This window comes from Caenorhabditis remanei, chromosome I (genome assembly GCF_010183535.1).
Source record: "Caenorhabditis remanei strain PX506 chromosome I, whole genome shotgun sequence".
NCBI lineage: Eukaryota > Metazoa > Nematoda > Chromadorea > Rhabditida > Rhabditidae > Caenorhabditis > Caenorhabditis remanei.
Window position 1 is genome coordinate 8,319,568 of NC_071328.1, and position 21,559 is coordinate 8,341,126.

Sequence of the window (21,559 nt, forward strand, 5' to 3'; positions counted from 1 at the left end):
CAAAGCCACGCTTCCAGCTTGAATTATATCTAACTCTTGAAAATAACGAGTTCCTGTGCCATTCTCTTACTCCCTCATTTTACTCAATTTTTAGTGTATTTTCATTCAAAATGAACCATTTTTGACGGGAACTTCTTTTTAGAATATAATTACTTGATGATTAAAATCACAGGGAAATGTTATCATTTCAAGCCAATTTGCTGGCATCTTCATAAGGAACTTCGATCACACGGCCTCGTGTCGGTCCAGCGGCGATTTTCAGTCGGAGGGAGAATCGTTTTTCGTCGATCGATTCAAGCGTCTGAAAAATGAAATTAGAATTAGAAATGGCTTATCTAGTAGCAGATAGTTATATTTTAACATAAATATATATCTCAACCAGTACATTATTCTTACCGTTTCTGCTCCTCGATATGCTCCATTAACCACCAACATTTGTCTTCCAATCGAAGGAATCACCGTTTCCACGTGTTCCTGATCCAGTTTCACTACTGTTCCGTCGTCGAGTTTCACTTGGGCCGTATAGTCGTCGATCATCTTTTTCACAATTCCTTTCGCTTTGTAATAATTGGAGCCAAGTGATTTTGTGATTACCTGTAAAAATGACAAGTAAGAAAGATTTGTAAGAGGTATTTGAAGATATTCTGTTTTTTTGGCAGGAATTATGAAACTAATTTAATATGCTATTACCTTTACAACAATACCCTCTGTCATCCAATAATCCTTCCGATTTTTTCTTTCTTTTTTTCTTTCTTCCATTTCTTTAATTTCGTCAAGTGCTGATTTTTTGGATGATTTTGAGCTTTTCGAAGGTCCTGGACTCCTTGATCGTGATCGTTTCCTGTTAGATGATCCAGATGATCCTGACGGTCCGGGTCCATCCGGATCTTCTTTTTTGACAGGTTTTAGATCGAAAATTGAAGTGTTTTTAGAAGTGAAAATGGTAGAAGTGATCGGTTTCTTTTCAGAAAATCCCAAATCTAACTGAATTTTTTGGTCCGGAGTGTCACGAACAAGCTCTGTCGCTTCATATTCATCAACTTCTCCACCGGCTAATTCTTTTCCACGTGCAACCATTTCTTCTACAATCTGCATGTGTCTCTCTTCATCATCTCGTTCTTGCTGTTGTTTTCTTTGATCTTCTTCTTTTCGAATTACAGCTTCCTGATCAATGTATGCAATATACCATCCTTTGTCACCTTCGTCGATCTTACATTTACCAGAAGAACCGAGATATTGAACGAAGCCGGTTAGAGAGTGCCATACAGTTGAGTTCATGTGAACGTGACCCTGAAAATTTGATTCCAGAAAAAAGAGAAAAAAGAAGCTTGGTATTATATACAAATGGATTTTAGGCAGAGCTAATCGCAAAGGGAGCAACCAAAAGTTAAATTTTGTTTTCAAAAATGAATATTTCGAAAGTGTTACTTATTCTTACCTTATCTTTAATATACACATTATAAACTTCGTTCGCTCTGACACGTTTTGTTCCATAGGAAGTCCGTAATAACTGCATGAAATTCTTCTCAAAATCATTCGAAAACTGGCGTAAATAAGAATTCGAATTTTCAGCAAAGAGTAGTAATTGACGTTGATGTGCTTCTGAAGTTAAATGACATTTGAATCCGTTCGCATCACGACACTGTTTTTGACACATTTGACAGAACCTGGAAGAAATGTGAAACTTACGAGGTTCAATGTAGATATCTGCCTAGTCACGGCCTCCTGCAGAGGCCCTCTCAAAGTACTGCGCGCAGTGAATTGAGAGGGCCTCCGCTGGAGGCCGTGCCTAGTTGAGAGGTGTTTTTAAGATCTTTTAAAGAATTTCATAAGTTTTGAAGAACAAATTTTGGTAAAATGTTTCTAATATGTTATTTTTACTAGGAAAGTATTTTAAACTAGCGCTAGTATTGAGGAATGACACTTTTCTACTAAAAAAGTCTTACCATTTCAGCTTCTGCAAACCTTTTGATTTTGTTCGATTCGCCAAATCTTTTGAACTTCCTTTCTCGTGTTTTCCCATATTTATTGAGTCTGCAAATCAACGTATATAAAAACTGAAATAGGTTAAATACGTAAAAAAAAAGGTGTCGATTTACGATAAACAACACGCAAAAGCGGGATAGTGGAGTGTCGTTGTTTGTCAAATTGGCGGGATTTTGAATAAAAATAGTGGTAACGGAGCATTTTTAAATGAGATTCACATGTATTGAATGGCTGTGGTAGATAAATAAGGGACAGAACTGACTGTTTCACATTTTTCTATCATTGTACAAATAACATTTCTATCTATAACTCTCCATAATATGGAGAGTTTTAGATAGAAATTCTGAAGAAAGGTATGAATCAGATATAAATATATCTAGATATAGAACAATGGATCATTTGAAGTGTTCGATGGGGAATGAAACTTTTCGAAGAGCGAATCAGATCTAACAAAGATAGACAATATACATTGAAACTTTCTTGTTCATATCATATTCCTTTTCTGTAGGGAGAAGCCGCCATGTTATTTTTCACATTTAGTTTCAGATCTAGTTTGAAAATATTATTCCGAAAAGCTCATCTCTCTTCCTGGTGTTGGATTCACAATCATCACGATATTAGTACGCGAACCTTATCGAGAAATTGTTTCCGTTGAATGTTTGAATAGAAATAGCCTCACGAAACGAGTGAACATTCAGTTGTAGTTTCTACCAGCAAACAATTTTTGAGAAGATGATTTCAATACATAATATTTATCACTAGGAACAATAATTGCAGAAATTCAACAAGAGATATATAATTGTACCCGCTCAAAGAAAAACCGGAAAACATCAACAAATAACAGGATAGATACTTATTTTACCAGAGATTCAATACCAGCCGTCCAGGATTTCCGACTTCTTCTTTGATCGAGCATCTGCTTCTGCCAGTGAACTTGTCCACTAACATCATCTTGATTCTGGGAATCCCTCTCGTCGAGTGTTTCTCTCGGTAGGTGATAAGAGTTAACTCTGAAATTAATACACAGGTCATCCCAAAACCGATACATTTGTTCAACGAAAATCAACGAAACTTCTGATTTTCACTATTCAAACCGCCTCCTCTAGTTATAGAAATGGTACAAAAACTGACCTCCATAGTTTCCCTTCTTTTTGATTTTCTCCAAAACAAAGTCGACAGCTGCATCCGGAGTCATTCCATGGAGATCAAACTTTGTTTTGCCTAGTAGAACATTATCGTTCCACGAGGCTACTTTCAAGTTGATTGCCTTCTGAATCTTGTCTCGTTGTTCACCTCTGCTCTTGTTTCTTTGAGCCTTAAAACAAATAAAATTGATATTCTGCTCAAGAAAAAATGCATTGTTGCTAGGCATTTCGAACATCACTCGGCTTTTGCAACCAAACAGACTTCGTTCGTCTTCAGTATAAACATGTCTCAAAAAAGAACGAGTGTATTTTTTTCTTAAATAACTCACAAATAAATTGCTCATTTCCATCAATTGATCCTTCTCCATGGCCACAAACTTTGGGTTCTTGACGACTGTTTCCCTCTGTGCTTTTGGAACTCCCCGTGGGGCTCTCTTGACGTGGAGTGCTGAAGGCATTTTCTGAAAAGATATTCCTTCTGGGCTCAAAATGTTCAAAAAAGATTGACTAGGTAACATAGAAGTTTAAGAGCTTGAAAAAATATTCATCTATTCTGAGAACGTACTCAATTATATCAAGAAAAAACGTTGCAAAATCACAAGAGACCAATGAGAAACTGTGAAAGTATACTAATTAGTGTACTGTCTCTTAGTGTGTTCTTGCTCTTACAGAGAGTATAAGTCAGTTCACCTGTGGTTGTAAATTATATGCATCTTGCCATCGGACATTGGTCCATACTTTCATCTTGCCGATTTTCCTTTTGACGTTTTCAGCTATCCGTCCAGTCTACGATCTGTGTGAAACATGGATTATAGTGCAGAAAAAATCGAGAACATATGTGCAATTACGCTTTCAGAACGTGGCACCTAAATTTCTTTTCAGAATTCATCGACCACATCCTAGAAATTAGTTTTCAACCATTTCTTTTGGCAATTGATACCGTCATCCACCGGACCCTAACTAGCAATATATGTTGAGATCAGGAGTACAATTGACATATTCGATAGCACTGCACTGCAGTTCTGGGTGAATTATTTCTTTCAAATAAATGTTTTATTTTTATTTTGCATCCACTGATGTTTACCTTGGTTTCTTTTGCTCATCTGCGGATGTTCCGTTCACATGATTGTTTCCGTGGAGAATATAAATGTAGAAAGAAATACGAATAAAACTTGAAAAGATAATCATCTACTTTATTTGCGAAAGCCGAAACCAGTTCGAGACTCTGAAATTTTGAAAGACGCAATACTTATGCAGCAACATTTATTAATATTTATCAACACAAAACATACTTTTAAAAGAAACACCCATGTGTCAGTTTTTCAAGTCTAAACTACCGCGTTTTCAATCTCAAAAACCGAGATACCTGTGAAATAGAAAGACACCTGTGGAATTGACTAACAGACTACACACACTTTCGTTATAACGTCATCGTCTCTCCCGATGGATATCTTTTTTGCATTCAACAAAGACGATATTCCAACTTTTGAAGTGTCGAAGATGAATATTACCTGCAAAGTTTTCCTAACTTCACTTATCGTCTTCACTGTCCTCAATTTGTTTAGATTATACTTTGTGGTTAGTCGATTATTTTTTATTCCTTTTAAAATCTGTCTTCAATTAAATACAAGACGAGTTTTGGTTCTGACGTGATTTTTCTTAGTTTTCCAGGAATGCTATTACGACCTGAAAGAAGCCGAAGAAGACTCTTACGATTTGAATACTATATTCCTGCGACCAAAGTATTCTGAAGTTTTCAATACCTGGAATTCTTGTTTTGCTGAGAACTTATTGGGGGTAGAGGATCCTGAAAAGTTCTGGCAGCTTTTCGAGGAAGTTTCTCAAAAATGTGATTCGTGGGCTCACGTTGAGAAGCTGGGAATCGTCCATTTGAAGAAGTATGAAAGAGTGAAAAGTGTTATTTTTCCGAAAGTTGTGAGTTGTCAAATGTTCATTTTTCTCACCAAAAGTTACTTTAATTTCCAAAGTCAATACTGTCTTAAAAAGTTTCTGAATGGTCCATAGCATTATGAGTATCACTGGCATATCAAACATACACTGTATGAGTTCAAAGTGATAAAATAATTTTCCAAATAAATTGTTTAGTAATTCTATGTATCTGTATGGAAACAGTGTCACAATTGTGTAACTCACAAACAAAGAGATCTTGAAACTGTCATAAAAACAAGCCCAGAATAACAATCGAACAACAGAATCACTCAGGAATACTCCAGAAATTTGTTCGATACTTTGCGTCTAAAGAATCCCGCTTGAATGGGAATACCACGTAATCGAAGAAATATATTTTGTGTAGTAAATCTCTAATGAATGGATCTTCACGTACTTGTCGTTCAGCTTCGACTCGATGAGAAGAAGTATGGGTTGAGTGAGCAGTTTCACCAGCTGAAAACGAAAGTCGGGAGAGTTTCATGATCAATATTACTTACCTAAAGTATCCTGTTGAATTTTCTCCACTAAACTTTCATTAAATCCTTGTCTTTTCAAAATATTGGCTAAATGTAAAATCGAAGATTTCCTTTCCACAAAATCTGAGCCCATCATCAGCAAATGCCACTTTTCTAGCTCTCGATCGAAATTGCACATCCTGAAAATGCACTTTAAAGTTCTCTTTCCAGGTATCTGATAGATTTTTTTACCATGAAAGAGGAGCAGCATGTTGTGCCATGATATCAGATTTCTGGAATCCATGTCGATAGTTCTGAATATTTTTCAATGTATCATAGATTCTTTGTACAAAACATCTCATGTTGGTGTCACAATCAAAGCAAAATTTCGTACTGGAAAAGGAATAAAATTCGGATGTTTTGAGTTCAAGACTCACTGAATACACTTATCCAAATACAATGAGACGAATCTTTGGATTGGGTCTCGAATGAAAGCAAACCGTACAGTCTCGTTGTCATTCAATAGTTGAGATGTTGGGTTTCGGAACTCGTTTTCTTGTAAACATTCTCTTAAATAATAGTACTCATTAGTTTTTTCCAGGTATTCCAAACACGTTACGAACAATGAGCATAATTACGAGCTTATGGGTTTCAACCCATAATTAACCAAAAACAAAAAGTTTCTGAAAATTCATGTTTCCGTGTTCGATTCTCTTACCGTTTAGTTACCCAAGTGTCGTTGAAACTGTTACTTTCAGCTGAAAAACTGTCTTCATCATACAATAAACACATTATATTGATTGTCAATTGAGACATTGACTTTGGTATTCCACAAGAAATTAATTTGTTATCTGCAGCAACCTGGAACAGATCTAAGTAAAAAAGAGACCACCGTAAAGGCAACCGTAGTTCCTAAAAGAGGAAAAAACATTTTCTTAATTAAAAACTTACGAAAATTTCAGGATAATAACTTATGAACGGTTGAATAAAGTCTTCCACTGTAATCAAAGTACTTTAAATATAAACGCGATAAAACAATTCAAACCTCCCGTGAAATTTACAACTTTTCCATCTACATAAATTGTATAATGACTTTGAAAATAGAAGAACCCGTAGACACTCAATGAGACCGAAAACGAAACGAATATCCAGATATACTTTGGCGCCGGTGATGCCATCGGTCTCTGTTGTTATAAATCGCCGAAACAGAGAATCTCTGAAACCGAACGCCCCGATTTTTATACATGAATTTTTTGGCAGAACAATCTGGAAAACGGATCTACGGCAGAAAATTTTGATGAAAAAATAGGGAAGAAACGGGTTGGAGAACGTTCGTAAGCATCAGTCTGGCTGGGTTAAATTGAAACTGATCTCTCTGAAACTTGGTATGGAACGCCGACGACGGAGACTTTTACCGCTTTTTTCGGTTCAGTTGTTATCTTTGACATTTTTGTTATCTTTGTACATGCTGTCGTTTCTAGTAATTTTTTCGTTTCATTCGTTTGTAATTATATCTTTAACTAGTTTCTTTGAATGACCAGAAACAGAATTGAGCAACAGTCATTATCTCCACTTAGTAAATGCTACAAATAATCCTATTGATAAACTGGGTAATTGCTTTGAATATTGAAACTCCTGAAAATCATTTTTCAAATTTGCTGGTATGTTCTTCTTTGGTGGTTCTAAACAATAAATGAGTATTTCCTACGAAACAAACTGAATATTTCACTTTTCTTGTTTTTTATTTCTCGCACTAAAACGCCAGTTTCGTTTTTCTCTATTACAAACTGTTTCCAGAAGATTTGTCGTCTAGATTAATCACTCAATATACAGACGTCCTCATCTCCATTACGGCAGGAACTTTTTATTCAAAAATCTCAGACTACGAATGCTATCGGCTTTAGATCTATCGAGATTTGCTGACATATTGAACGTCTACAAAGAACTTAGATCATTTTTAGATAAATCACGGTTTTTCTATAAAGAACCACCGTCAACACACCCTGAAAGTTGTATTCTGTATCCTCACGTAGAACTAAAGTTCAGACGAAATTTCTTCGAAATTTCTACCGTAAACGACAATTAGTAATTGTTTCAAAATTGAAAACTGGTATTGAACAAACTTCAAGACCGAATAGTAATGGGTTCTGATTTGATACGAAGGAAATAGTGTGAGAAAACAAGAGACACTGAGAAAGCAGTTCGTGTAAAAACGGATAGATTAGTACCACTTCTCTTTATCTTATCAATTTGTATAAAAGGGAAAACAGTAAACATCGAGAAGTAAACGTACCGAAAAAGAACCGGAGAACAATGAGACTACATCTTCTGTTCTTGATTTTCTTGGTTCTCGCGGTTTCGATCCATGCCAAGGTAAATTAACTTTCATTCTACAAACCAAATTATTTTTCTTCAGCCGAAAAACGGAATTCAACACTTGATCGAAGGAGTTGACTCGAATTCAGAGCCTCAACATAGATCAGAAGTAAGTTAAATGAAATATCCATCAGTTGATTTTTTCTAAAAATTTGAAAATTTCAGGGTGTTTCGAGCCAATGGAAGCAGCAACAGTAAACGGAACAATGTGTTTCCATACTGATTTTCTCCTTTATATTTCAATTATTTAATGAAATAAACTGAATTCCAGAAGACTGTGTTCTTGTATAAAATAAAAATTCCTTAAAGATCAAAGTGCAGATACATGTCAGATGTTATTTTAAAATCTCTTTGATGCCACGTTTCCCATAAAATGTAGATTGAAAGATTTATCTCTAAATAAGACAGATCTCATAATACACCCTTGACGTGATTATTGGTCTCTGGAGGTGACCAGTGGTCAGAAGACCTGCCTGAAATAATATTTTTAGGGATCAACTGGTTCTATTTCATAAAATAACAATAAAACATCATTTCAAACAACTCCCTTATCAGTTACTTTATGATCAGAAGTCATATGGCAGACCCAATAACATAATGTGACTATCTATTATCACTTTTTAACTTTTACTTTTCACTTTTAAATTTTTTTTGAAAAGTTCTAATTTTGGCTCTAATTTTCAGTGAAATCGTTTTAAACCACCGGAACTTTTTTTCCAAACATTTGTTTATTCCAGAAAATAATGGAAGGTGCTGAAAACTACCAGTTTGCTTATGAAACTTCTTCGGACAATCTGATTACAAGATTTCAGAAAAATGAATATGAGGTAATGTAAGTTCATCTATATATTTCTTGTGGAACAAAGTTTCCTCTGTCAATAGTACCTTGAATATAGTGCAAATGGAACGAATGTTTATGCAATTCGAGTTGGTGGTTACCAAATCAATTCTCAAACATTTCCAAGATGTTCTTTTTTCTAAATTTAATTTTTCTGTTTCAGGCAAATTTGAAGAGAGCAAAGAGACGAGTATCTTTCTCATCTGATCCACCACAAACATATTTCACGGATTATGGAACTAACAAGAACGGTAGGGTCTCGATGAGAAAAAGTACCCAAATTCTTTTCGATTTCCAGAGTTCGAGCCGAATAGTTCCTCCTTCAACTTCAAATCGAAACAATGACGTCAGAAGACGTCAACAATAAAATACAGTGATCATGTATATATTTTTTATTAATAAACTTTCCTAAACATCAAAATCCTTAACTTTTTATTTCAATGAGTTTAGAATGGAAGGAACATGTGTTGTACAGAGCACCGAGGACGAGATCTATATTTTGTGGTGTGGTTGGAAACCTGAAAAATAACTTTTACTTGTTTGAAATATCAGGATTTATCATACCACTTTCGTCTGCAGTATAGAAAACTTGTATCACTTTTCCAAATATGTCTGTGTACGTGAATTTTCCGTGACTCGAATCAGATCTCTGAATTATATACTATATACTTTTTGAGCCTATCAACAGTACCTCTTCCTTTTCAAACATTCTCACTTCTTGGGGTTTCACTGCGGGCAATCCGAATTCGAAAATGTTAGGATACTCATTCATTTCTTCTTTTATGATTTCTCCATTCTGAAAACATATATTAACTGAAATATAGTGAGAAAGCTATCAAGTTTTAGAAATTTCAAGAGCTATTGAGACATTAGGAAAAGTCTATTTCTAATACTTTATAAGCCGAATTAATTACAAAAAAACTTACCACTTCTTGAAAAATTGCCAGAAAAGCAACAGTGAAGAATACGATTCGCAAAGATGTATTCATTTCTGATTCGCTTTCATTTTTGATTCAAATGTTCTTTTTATACGAATTGATAAGATAAGGTAACCATCATCTACTAAACCTCAATTTTAAATTCGATCCATCACTTTCAATATCAGTTTGTTCAGAGTCCAAAACATCATAGTTCGGTGTGAAGATATTACTTGATATACGATGAAGAAAAGTAGAACTGTTGAAGTTTTGATCTCTTTTTTTAGTTTCTAATGCCTCTTAATTTCTATTTCTCATCTGATTGTTCCTTTTTCAACTCACTGAAACTCTTCTCATCCTACTTTTTTCACGACCGTTTCCGAGCGGCAGGTACTAATCCAAATATTAAATGTATTATAAACTTCGCTAACTCTGATCAGCATTCTCCGTCACTTTTCAAGTATCAACTATCACACCTTTTTTCGACAAAATAACCAGTTTATCACAATAGATTAGTACCAGTAAAAACCAAAATGAGAACAATACACACTTCCACTGACCGGTGTCGGTTCTGACGTATCTTCGAATCAAATCAAGTGACTGATTTCTTCCGTTCGGAAGTCCATCAAACATTGATTCAGTTACATACACTCTTCCTGTAAACTTACAGTATACTTTGATGTTTGGAATCGATGTTTGTTTCATTGAGTTCAATAATATCATAGGTTTCAAACTAGTTTCCAGTAAACAATTCCATGAATAGAAACCAAAAAGTCAAATTGAAAACTCTCCGAAAGAATGCATAAAAGGGACGTCAGGAGGTTTAATATATTCAGGTGCCACGAAATGAAAACTCAACTCTTTTTATTTTTCACGCTCTTTTTGGTTTTTACAACTGTCTTGTGTCAGGTTCGTTGATATTTCTGTGGAATTTTGTGTAAAATTTGATTCCAGGTCACTGATAGTAATTCAGTGGAGTCTTCAGAAACTGATGTTGGCAACAATGTTTCAAATGATGTCTCAGTAGAGCAAGTATCCACTGAAGTTGTCTCGGCGGAGAGTGAAGAGGTTTGTGGAAAAATATTCCGAGTTCCAAAAGATCGTTCTTTTGTTTTCAGACTACAGTCAAACACGTCATCCAAAAACGACATTTTTTCGTCTGATAATCGTTGGCACATCTGTTTTTGAATTTTAATTAATAATGGGATCCGAGAATTTGTAATAAATGTTCATTCAGCATGCCCAGTTCTTTGTAAATATAAGATTTTCATTCATTTCGAAATACAAGAGTAATGAGAAATTGAATTCCATCTAATCACTGGGTTTTCGGAGTTTGAGTCGAGGAAGGACGATTTGAACTGAATGAGATAAAAATATTCAAATGTTCCAAGAATAACGCAGCTACTGAAACCCATTCGAAGTAATGGCTGTCTCGCTAAAAACAAAATGTATGTAAGGAGAAGAGTCATTTCTGAAATGTTTCTCAATCACAAAATGAACGATTCCACTGTTTAGAGAATCTTTCTGCTATCCTCGTGATTACTGTAAAGAGAACATCAATCGACATGTCATCAAGGAAATTCAAGAGTTCGATCTTTTCACAATATCCGTTTTTTATTCCAAAAACCAATTAATTCGATTCCTTCAATGTTGATATCCCCGTATCTTTCCTCTCACAAAGTTTCAGCTGTCCTGAAAACAGAATCAATGTTTTCCATTAATACTAAACTACTTATTGCAAGAAAAAACACTCACTTGATAATTCCATTTTATGTCATTCCATTAATAATACTTCCTGATGAATGTCGAACGTTCTCTCTTCCATTGACTGCAGTAAAATGAATATCACTCTGCTTCCAAGCCGGTATAATTTTACTGAAACCGATTCAGTCGCGGAATTCGTAAAAAATTATGAAATCGCACCACATCATCTTCTATTTTCAGTGGTTATGATTATTCTTTATATATATAAAATTGCCAAAAGAAAAGTCGTTTTTCCAAATGTTATTTCAGAAAGAACTCTCAAATTTCAGACAGACGAATTCTCTCATTTTGATGTGCCTCATCTATTCATGTACTGCTCGCTTTTCCCCATGCTCAGTATATTGATTCGAATATTATGGGGACCAAAAATCATTATATTCAAATTTGTTTTTTTCATAGGCGGTTTTTTCGTTTCTAGTCCTACATTCTGGGTTTTAGTCATCCCGTTCTTTCAATTAATTTATACTTTTGTTGATATCAGAGATGTTTTCTTGAAATTGGGATATATTATTGCAACTGGATTCACTCTTATTTTATGTTTCTTTGGCAGATCTTGTGAGTTTATTTGGAGGATTTCAAACATGGTAAACTAGTAAGAATTATTCAGGGGTTGTCGTGATAGATTTCGATAAACTGAGAATAAGCCTTGATTTTCTGGGGACAGTATTCCTTGTCATCAATTTTCTTTTATTGATTCTCATCCCTCTGAGATGGAAATTCATGGGAATAAAACTAACAAGAACTTCAATATCCGAATATATTCATGGACTTTTTGTTGTTTTGATTGTATTGGTGAAATAATTTTTTATCTTCAAGGAACATATTATAAATGGCACTGCTGATATATTCATCACTTCGGAGAGATACATTTTCAATATATTCTATGTCCCATTTCTCTGGGTGATATCAACTTACATATGTTGGTCTCCTCCAGTTCGAAACTGGATTCAAAAACACAAAAAACGGAAGAAGCCCTCATTATCTTCTGTGAATCCAGAATTACAAATGACACGGGTTTCTGTGGAAAACAGTGTTGTTGATTGATTTCGAAATTGTATACATTATATGGATAAAATTGATTTCAGCATTTAAACAACACTTTCCCTTTTCAAGAGGAAATATCCTGACTGAAATTAATCTGTCTCTCTGGAGGGTCAAAGTAATTACTAACTGATATTGATGTTCCTTGAAACACGAATTTTCAAGAGTGAAAGCTTGATTTTGATTATGTTTGATTCAAGAATTCTGAATTGAGTAGCTTACCAGAAGAATATATATACATACTTTCAAGTGTTCGATGTTCACATCGGACGTGTAGAACAGAAAGTTAAAGAAACAACTCTAGCTCCGAAGTTTCTACTTGTCTAAATTCGTAGCATGTTTTTCTCATTTTTCCCTTAAATAGAGAGAACACGAAGTTCTGTGAAGTAGTATTTCTGGCTGAACCCCAGTAGAAATGGTGGATATATTCAGAGAGGAAGAACATGCCGAGTTTGAGAAAGTACATAAGTAATCAATTAATTCCGGTTTCCTTCGGAGACTCAATGACCATGAACTTCGATCTCTAAACTCTTCAGTAGTCTACAGTATACAAAAGTCCGCATTGTTAAATTGTCTAGACATTCCATTCAGAAATCGCTTCATGACTTTTTGGCCTTTGTCAACTTGGGACACAAACGTGTGACCCAGTTGAATATATTTACGACAAAAAAAGCACTACTCGAAAGTCATGAGTCGTGCAAATCTACATTTTCTGATATTTCTGATCGGATTTCTCGGAGTTTCGAGTCATGAGGTTTGGTGAATATATTCCTAAAATCAACGTTCCTTCTATTTTCAGTTATCTGAAACCTCCGATTACACTTCCGGGAAATATCCAATTCACCAAGTATTCAACTCTCTCATTTTCACTATTCTTACTGATTCCTATGAACAGCTGAATAAGGTTTCAATGTTATCTGAAAGTTCAGAACAAAACGAAAAGATTAGAAGAAAGTTGACTATTATTTTGAAGATATTGATAGAAAAAGTCGATGAGGGAGAATTTATTGATGATGAGATAATGGAGAAATGTAGGAAACGTTTTCGAGTTTTAAAATTTTTAAATAACCCAGATATTTTCAGTGAAAAAAATCCGCAATAGGTTGGGAATTCTTCTCGATAACGAAAGCAATTGGCTTACCATTGCCAATAATTATTTTGAAGAAAAACTTAAAATATTATCTGATGCATTTCAAATTTAATAACTCTTTTACATTATGTACTCATAAAATTTACTCCGACAACTGATATCGAAGGCAGTTTAAAAAAATCCTTTTTCCAAGTAATTCGATCATGAATTCCCATCTAGTAGTTTTTTATATGATGTAAGCTTCAATTATGTTCCAATCATTTATCGAGAAATTAATTACACCGTTTTGATGAATAAATCAGGGATCAATTTGAGGTTTTCCGCAAACATAGCCACGCGTGTTGTGGGTTGAATAACAGCTAAAAATACAAAGTTATTCTTTTCAGAAATCAAAACTCACTCAAAATCATTCGATTTGTTCATATCCGTGCGTAATGCTCCACAATCCTCGATTCCGCTAAAAAGAGTGAAATAGAGAGATTGAGGAGGAAAATGGCGTACCCAACATTGTTAGGCTCTCCAGGTGCCCATTGGAAACCATTAACTCCGATTGTTTTACCATCAGTCCACTCGAAAGCAAGTACTGGAATACATAATGCAGCTACATTCAACTGTTTATACATGCACTCAGGTTTGCGTCTTGCACCGATCCAAACGTTGGGTTGAACATCAGTTATGTGGGAAGTTAGATTGAGAAGAGCGTCTAGATTATATCAATTTTCCCTTCTCATTCCGACGTTGGTCACTAACCTTTTATCCACTGTTGCTCAATTCTTTGCTGAGGGTTTACTCCGGTATCCCCTCCTATTCCTGATAGGCGAGCTCCTTGAGTCTGACACAAACCGGCTGCATGAAACCAACTGTAGGATCCAGTGAACAACTGAACTTCCCATTTTCATAGAGGAATCAAAGCATCACACTCACCTTCATACACCAACCACCTCCTGTTCTGTGAAACCATTTCCATCCTTCATCACATGTTCCATTTCCCAATTGAGCGGAGGTGGGAACTGCGAATAGCAGGACGAGGGAAAGGGTAAGAAGCATTTTGAGCATATTCAAGTGAATTCTGCTCTCGGAAATCAACAGATAAAACTCATAAGTATCTCTTTTGAATTGAAAAAGAAATATTTCAGGTAGAGGTAGTATGTGGATTTGATCAATTCAACACATCATTATAATGAAATGATAATGAAAAACAGAAACATCAGTATGCTAATCACCTCACTCATTGCATCTATCATAGAAAAGTTAATCTTAACTGTTATCAGCTGGAAATGTACTTCAATGAAAAACCAAAGTGAAACAAGTAGTTTTGAAAGCTTAAATTATTTCTTTTTTCCATAAAACTGTTGAAGATAAGAACATGATGAACAGAGCTGTGCGGAAGTAAAATTTTCAAAAAAGGAAGAAGGAAGAAGGAAGAAGGAATAACATTTTCAAAAAGGAAGAAGGAAAAAGGAAGAAGGAACGAAAATTTTCAAAAAGGAAGAAGGAAGAAGGAAGAAGGAAGTGAAAAAAGCCCGGAAGAAGGAAGAAGGAAGTTGGGTCCGAACCCGGAAGTCGGAAGTTAATTTTGAAAATGACGAAAAAATTTTCTAGCCATCCCTGAAAACCAATTTTGGCGTTGTTTTGCATACAAAATTCCATTAAAAATCACCAAAACTCCGCTGAAATTCCGTCGAAAATTACAAAATTTTTGTGAACTTTTAACACGGAAGTCTGAAGTGGCGAACAATTTCAACGGAAGAAGGAAGAAGGAAGAAGGAATAAAATTTCAAAAAAGGAAGAAGGAAGTGAAAAAATGCCCGGAAGAAGGAAGAAGGAAGAAGGAAGAAGGAATTCCGCACAGCTCTGATGATGAACTTTATTTATTTATTCAAAACACATGAAATCACAAAAGTAAAGGAGATAATGATTATTTTTTATTTATTCTCTTGTTTTTGAATCCATGCTCTCACTGTAGAAGTGTAACACAAATAAACGCACAAAATCCATAAAAAGGGAAAATAGTAGAAATTGCCTTCGTAATCATCAACAGTAATACGTACTTCATCTGAATTATTTAAAAGTATAATAATGATTGAGTAACTCTGAGAAATCTGTAAGAAAATGAAGGGATTGAGTGATAAGGAGATGTCTACTAACCAATGACAATGAAGTAATCATCAAACCGTTCAGAAATATACATAAACTCCGATGAGTCACTGGAATATTTGAACAATACCATCTGAATAGTAATAGCAACAATAGGACAACTGTTGCAACTTTTAGAACACCGTAAAAAACTTCAAATTCGATTTGAATTTCATTGAATTGAAAGACAATTACGCCTGTAAAGAATTGTTTTGAGAAAAAAAGCATAGGGTTTTAATACTATGCAATGACTTGAATTCACAGGTTCAAGCTGAAACTTACTCGATTTAAAATAATACTGCCCTAAAACACTGATTAGTATAAAAATGCACGAGACCAGATTGGCCAATCTTTTTTTCAAATTAAAACATAATATCAAAAACTGAAGGAAAACTGTAATACGAATGACGAAATTAAGAAAATCAAAAATAAAAATATAGCATTTAAATATGATAAGCGCAACAACAGGACTCTGTAATTTTATTTTTAAAATGGTATAAAACACTCCAGTAGAAATAGTGAATCCATACATATAAACATGGTAATACCAGAAATGAGTGAACTGACTTTTTCGATTTTTGATTATTTTGATAAAATACAAACAGAGGAAGACGGCAACAATTGAAGCAATTACATAATCGTTGTCAAAAAGTGAAGGTTCTTTCTTGATTTTCACATCAGATTTTCTGGAAGATTTCGGAATAATTGATATATTCATGACGACGGGAAAGTATAGTTCTGAGCTTCGATTTCTGAAAATTTTAAACTTGGAGAAACGAGATGGATTGCAGAGTGAGACATAATTATAGGCATGAAGTTTTCGTGGCATTTGCTATTAAAGATAAACTCGACATTTTGATTCAATAAAGTGTATTTCGAGAATGAGCAGTAGACATTCACGTCTAATAACAGTCGTTGTTTGCATCTGACCACTGTTCAACATCATCTTCGAAACTCCATCAATTTTGTGTGCAGTGGGAGTGATTATAAAGGGCAAAATATTATATATTCATATTCATTCTTGAAGTGAAATAGCACAAAAGTTTTGGAGATCACAGTCAAAAATACAACAAAAAAAGAACCAAGTAAATATCCGTTCACATAACTTTTAAAAAACATAAAATATACAGTTCATTTTTTCGTAACTTTTTTCTTTCCAGCGTTCGGGTCGATGAGAAATTCGAGCTTAGTGAACAACTTCCAGCTCTCGGTCAAGTCATCTTTCAGACTTCCGTCGCGACGGATGTGGTGCTGAAAATATATTATTCCAATTTTCAGCACAAAGAACACAATATTCATGCGAATTCAATACTCACCCCACGATCCTCCATACTATATCCATTCATAGCGTATTTGAGGTCGAAGAGAAGTCGTATCTCCATCCATTTCTTCCCAATCATTTCAGCTGAAAATATTTGAAAACGGTCTTTGAAACTGAGTTTTTTTTGAATTCTTACCAGTAAACGCCCTGTCGAATTGTGCATTAAGTGACTCCCTGATACGGAGAAGTTCCATCTAAAAACACTTGAATTCAGTCTATCTCTTCCAGACTAAACCCACCATTTCATTATCTCCGATATCCTTTTCCTCTCTTACAGTCCACAAAGGTCTAGACTGTGCAGCTAAATCCACAAGACCAGATTCCACTGCCTCGGTCCATGCTGTCGATAGTTTGTTTGTCATTTAATGATTCACAATTTCTGACGATAAAAACAGTTATGAGACAGTCTGCTTGAAACTATGAAAAATACACTTACTGGGATCAAACCCAAGAACTGAAAACGAAAGAATAAAATAAAAAATTATTCGTGCAGTTTATTGAAAAATCAAGTTAAAAATATGAGAAAATAATAAAATCACAGAATTAAAATAAATCGAAATGGAGTTGAAATCGGGGTGGTTTGGCTTCTCGGATTGCAGTTTCTAGTCAATAAAATCAGATAAAATATTCTAATAAAGCTGAAATTAATCTTCTCGGAATAATGCATCATAAACTCGTCGTTGGACACGTTCTGCGTCCATTATCCCTTGTTCAGAGCATAATCTGAAAATAGAGTTGATAAGTTGTTAACTGTTTATCATACTTTTACCTCCTTAGTTTTGCTGCCACCATGGCTCCAAAATGATCAAATTCGTCTTGATGAGTCGGAGAAGCAGTAGTTGTTATCACTTGCATTGGGGGGATTGATGACACTTGGCGACGATAGGGCTGAAAATATTTGGTTGAAACATAAATACTGTCTCTGAATAAGAGTACTTTCTTCCTCTCTGGTTGTTCATCATCATCTTCTAATTCTTCTTCAACACCACTACTAGATGATCCATTTTGACTCCTTGTCGGACTGTAATGCACGCCACGTTTCGATCCGGTTGATGACGTCACTATTGTAGATGTGGATGACGACATGGCTGACCCAGAAGATGAACAATTAGACATTTGAGAACTCGAATGCATTCCTTGTTGTTGTTGAGTAAGAACAGGTGGACTTCCAAACATTTGGAGCATTTGTTCTTCGCTGGATGTTGGCTCGTAAGAGATTTGTTGGTGTTGTTGTCTGAAAACAAATACTTTTGTATTTGGTCGCAGTTTCCACAGTTTCTAACTAACCTCTGCCCAAGTCCTCCACAATTTCCAGACGGTGTTGCTGGAGCCAGTTCATAAGTATGATCACATGAGTCTCCTAATCTCTTCGCTTCTTTATCATCAAGAAAAGTCAACATTCTATAGAATTTCCAAGTTGGTTCCTTCATTGCATCCTCCATATACTTTCCCTCATGAACCCATCTCAACTTTCGAACAAATGTATCTTTCAGATTTTTCCATTGAGATCGGACGTCTTCCCACGTGAATTTTGTTGGAAACATTGAGTTGAGAGAACGAGTCACTTCATCGAATGCGGAGATCTGGAAATTATTGAAATTAATCAATATATCACAATAGTTTCTTACAGATTTGATCTTTGAATTCAGAAAATATTCTCAGTATAATAGGAATTCTTGTTACTCATTATCAGTTTTGAGTACCTACAGTAACCCGTCAAGAAAGTTTATATCTCTCAACTCACTTTCATTGCCCGATAATTGGAATCCCCAAAGTAACTTTTATCCCAAATCACTGGTCTCTCTCGAATAGAAGTAATGAGATACTGTCGAGATGGATCCGTCCAGGATGCCATTTTCTGAAACAAGGTAGTCTGAAATTGGGTCGAGGGTGACTAAACAGAGGCAAGAGCTTGTGAGTTGTTTCCATTGTACTAAACATGAAATACACTAATTCAAATGTTGGTAATTTCTTAATTTTTTCCCGATTATTTCGAGCTCTTCTCATTTCATTAAATTCCAAAGTCTGTAATCCAAGTCGCTGGCCTAGTTCGAATCGCGAATTAGGCCATGTTATTGTTGTCGCGAATCAAGATAAACAGAGAGGGAGAAAGTACTCATGATTTTTCTCGAAGTTTGTAAAAAAATTGAAGTTGCAAAACTGTTGCAAAACTTTAGAAAAAAACTTTAGAAAAAAATGCCAAACCAATCCCGTCTTTAAGATGTTTTGCAGAAGTTTCAGGGACTGTAGAAAGAGAATTTTAATATGTGTTCCCAGATACACCTAATCAACTGTTTGTGTGTTTTCAATTTGTTTTTCCTTCAAGTTATGATTTTCAAATATTCCGTGGGGCCTAAAATCGCCGAGCCACGCTGCCCCGCCCGCTGGCCGAATTCCTTCTGCGAGTTCGGCCATGGCCGAGGCATCGCTTCCACAATGCACTGAGCTGATATTGGCTTGTATTAGCCTACTTTTTTGCGAAGTAAATGAAGGTTCAAATAGTTGATAGGATAGAGAAATTTTTGGGCTTCAAACTGGTACCAAAAGCAACTGAATCAAATGAAAGCTGGTGGAGAAAAATAAGAAATAGAAAAATTCGCCAAAAGTACAGACCTGCGAATAGGCCTATTATCTGTTCCTCAATAAGGATTGCTGCATGAAACATGCTCTCTAACTTCATAAAAACTATCCAATGTTCAGTACCTAATCAATCAGAACCAGAAGCCTCAAAAAACGTGGCAAAACGCGGAGAAAACCGGCTGTATGTCCTGTCTGCGACCGCGACGCGTCGCCGTCGCGCGTCGCGGGTATCTGCGTTTCAACCACTTCGCACACTCTCTCGACATTTGTCTCGCGCGACGGCGACATCAGAAACTCCTCGATTGCAATGCTATCTTGTCATTTTGGGAGTGTTTGAGGGAGGAGAAGTACGACGGGATGGCCGGGAGGAGGGACACCCCGCCCGTCCGTGTTTTCACTTTATGTACATTATATTTCATCTTTGATGATTATGTGTGTGGGTGGTTGGAAAAAAGTGAGAGAAAGAAAAGGAACGGCTTTTGCTTTGAGGTGTTTGATAGAGGGAGAAGAGGTCGTTAAATTTGATACGGAATACGGAGAGAAGATGCGGGAAGAAGAAGAAGAAGAGTTGGGTGTGATATTCGAGAATTTCACTAGAGATTCAAGAGCAAAAACAGTCGGATATAACTACATGAAAACTCTAAAGAAACCAGAAGACTCTGGAAACATGCGAAACTGAAAATTATATACTTCGGAGAGTTCAGAAGTTTGAAATTGTTATTCTTTGAAAGAAATTAAAACAGAGAAACGGAGGCAAAAATTTTTTGCTGTTTTCACTTTCTCGAAGAAATTTTTTCAGAGACTACTGTAGTCTCGGAAAAAAAGGTTGCATGTTTATCCATTTCGTACTGTCAGTAATTCGTTTGTCCCAAAAAGTTAGAGTTTACAGTTCTTATTATACTGATGAAGCAACACTTTTAAATTTGTAATTGGAAGGTATTTAGGCGACCAGATTTTCCAGTTTTCTCTAATCACAATTTTTATCTTTATAATGTTTTCATATCTGAACGACTGCAGGCACAACTTTTTATCACACAGGTTTTTTAATAAAAAACTATGAAAATGCTAACAATCCGGCTTATTCGATCTCTTTTAAAAGATGATCATGTGAAATTCTCAGGAACAAAAAATTTCGAAACTCAAACTTTTTTCAGTGTAGCCATAAATCAGTTTAATTTTTCATTGGAAATTTGAAGTATTTCTAATAACTGGAAGTTTGATTGTTCATGAGCATGTCTTCGGGTACATGACTTTTTTCAATTTCAGATTTTTCGGATAATCGAATGTTTACCCCTAACATGTATTTTCGTATGCATTCATGAAGAAGACAGAAATATAGAAAAGGAACAAAACATAGGATAGACAGCAGCTGCTAATAGGCTTGTTTAGACAAAACTGGAAATGGGTTCAATAGAAATGAACTTTATGCGTTTTCACAGAAATTCAATAAATGTCATGGTAATAATCATCCAAATAAATTATGGGAGCTTGCTATGAAACATGTTATTTTAGAATTGAAATGAATACAATAATTTCAGTTTGATAAAGAGAAAATTTCATAGTTGTTCCGAAATTTATATTGAAGAACCAACATGCAATTTTAAATAGAAAAGTGACCTGAAAGTTTCCCAACTATAAGATTTTTGTTTTTAAGGCTCAATCTGAAAAAGGGAATGAAAATTTGAACAGCACAGTAAAGTGTATTACCTTTTTATTATTTCCCTGATATCCAGTATTTTCACTAACTTTAGCTTTTGCAAAATGTACATATTCAACCGGAAATTTCAAATTGGGGCTGAGCGCAGATATTTTTGGATACTTTCCAGTTTTCCAAGTTTCTTGTCAATCTCTCGTCTTCCGATAACATCGGCTGTGACGTTATGATGTGCCTCTGAAAACCCAGAAGAATAGATGCTAGTCATCCATTTTCTATATATGATGAGTGCTCATTTCAAGAATT

At 35.2% G+C, this 21,559-nt stretch overlaps 9 protein-coding genes across 9 annotated transcripts; 2 read left to right on the plus strand and 7 right to left on the minus strand.

Moving 5' to 3' along the window:
• Positions 1-187: 187 nt before the first annotated feature.
• GCK72_001664 (uncharacterized protein) lies at positions 188-2,023 on the minus strand (the record flags this gene model as incomplete). Its single annotated transcript, XM_003115074.2, has 5 exons — positions 188-301; positions 397-594; positions 691-1,290; positions 1,439-1,667; positions 1,947-2,023. The coding sequence occupies 5 exons, from the start codon at positions 2,021-2,023 to the stop codon at positions 188-190; spliced, it is 1,218 nt and encodes a 405-aa protein (XP_003115122.2).
• Positions 2,024-2,844: 821 nt separating this feature from the next.
• On the minus strand, positions 2,845-3,589 carry GCK72_001665 (uncharacterized protein; the record flags this gene model as incomplete). The annotated part of the gene is made up of 3 exons (XM_053723071.1): positions 2,845-2,996; positions 3,118-3,301; positions 3,461-3,589. 3 exons carry the CDS (start codon positions 3,587-3,589, stop codon positions 2,845-2,847), a joined length of 465 nt encoding a protein of 154 aa, XP_053591716.1.
• Positions 3,590-4,574: 985 nt separating this feature from the next.
• On the plus strand, positions 4,575-5,848 carry GCK72_001666 (uncharacterized protein; the record flags this gene model as incomplete). The annotated part of the gene is made up of 3 exons (XM_053723072.1): positions 4,575-4,709; positions 4,803-5,066; positions 5,768-5,848. 3 exons carry the CDS (start codon positions 4,575-4,577, stop codon positions 5,846-5,848), a joined length of 480 nt encoding a protein of 159 aa, XP_053591717.1.
• Positions 5,347-6,714, minus strand: GCK72_001667 (uncharacterized protein; the record flags this gene model as incomplete). The annotated part of the gene is made up of 7 exons (XM_053723073.1): positions 5,347-5,534; positions 5,579-5,736; positions 5,789-5,929; positions 5,974-6,105; positions 6,255-6,397; positions 6,488-6,534; positions 6,582-6,714. 7 exons carry the CDS (start codon positions 6,712-6,714, stop codon positions 5,347-5,349), a joined length of 942 nt encoding a protein of 313 aa, XP_053591718.1.
• Positions 6,715-8,655: 1,941 nt separating this feature from the next.
• On the plus strand, positions 8,656-9,095 carry GCK72_001668 (uncharacterized protein; the record flags this gene model as incomplete). Its single annotated transcript, XM_003114795.2, has 3 exons — positions 8,656-8,739; positions 8,914-9,001; positions 9,049-9,095. 3 exons carry the CDS (start codon positions 8,656-8,658, stop codon positions 9,093-9,095), a joined length of 219 nt encoding a protein of 72 aa, XP_003114843.2.
• A 147-nt stretch (positions 9,096-9,242) lies between these two features.
• GCK72_001669 (uncharacterized protein) lies at positions 9,243-9,739 on the minus strand (the record flags this gene model as incomplete). Its single annotated transcript, XM_003114958.2, has 4 exons — positions 9,243-9,268; positions 9,315-9,399; positions 9,442-9,546; positions 9,677-9,739. 4 exons carry the CDS (start codon positions 9,737-9,739, stop codon positions 9,243-9,245), a joined length of 279 nt encoding a protein of 92 aa, XP_003115006.2.
• Positions 9,740-13,958: 4,219 nt separating this feature from the next.
• Positions 13,959-14,618, minus strand: GCK72_001670 (uncharacterized protein; the record flags this gene model as incomplete). Its single annotated transcript, XM_003114606.2, has 4 exons — positions 13,959-14,019; positions 14,064-14,265; positions 14,313-14,442; positions 14,487-14,618. 4 exons carry the CDS (start codon positions 14,616-14,618, stop codon positions 13,959-13,961), a joined length of 525 nt encoding a protein of 174 aa, XP_003114654.2.
• Positions 14,619-16,829: 2,211 nt separating this feature from the next.
• GCK72_001671 (uncharacterized protein) lies at positions 16,830-17,381 on the minus strand (the record flags this gene model as incomplete). Its single annotated transcript, XM_003114714.2, has 4 exons — positions 16,830-16,949; positions 17,015-17,103; positions 17,156-17,213; positions 17,259-17,381. The coding sequence occupies 4 exons, from the start codon at positions 17,379-17,381 to the stop codon at positions 16,830-16,832; spliced, it is 390 nt and encodes a 129-aa protein (XP_003114762.1).
• A 282-nt stretch (positions 17,382-17,663) lies between these two features.
• GCK72_001672 (uncharacterized protein) lies at positions 17,664-18,874 on the minus strand (the record flags this gene model as incomplete). Its single annotated transcript, XM_003115138.2, has 5 exons — positions 17,664-17,742; positions 17,789-17,907; positions 17,956-18,253; positions 18,307-18,602; positions 18,764-18,874. 5 exons carry the CDS (start codon positions 18,872-18,874, stop codon positions 17,664-17,666), a joined length of 903 nt encoding a protein of 300 aa, XP_003115186.1.
• Between the last annotated feature and the right edge of the window lie 2,685 nt (positions 18,875-21,559).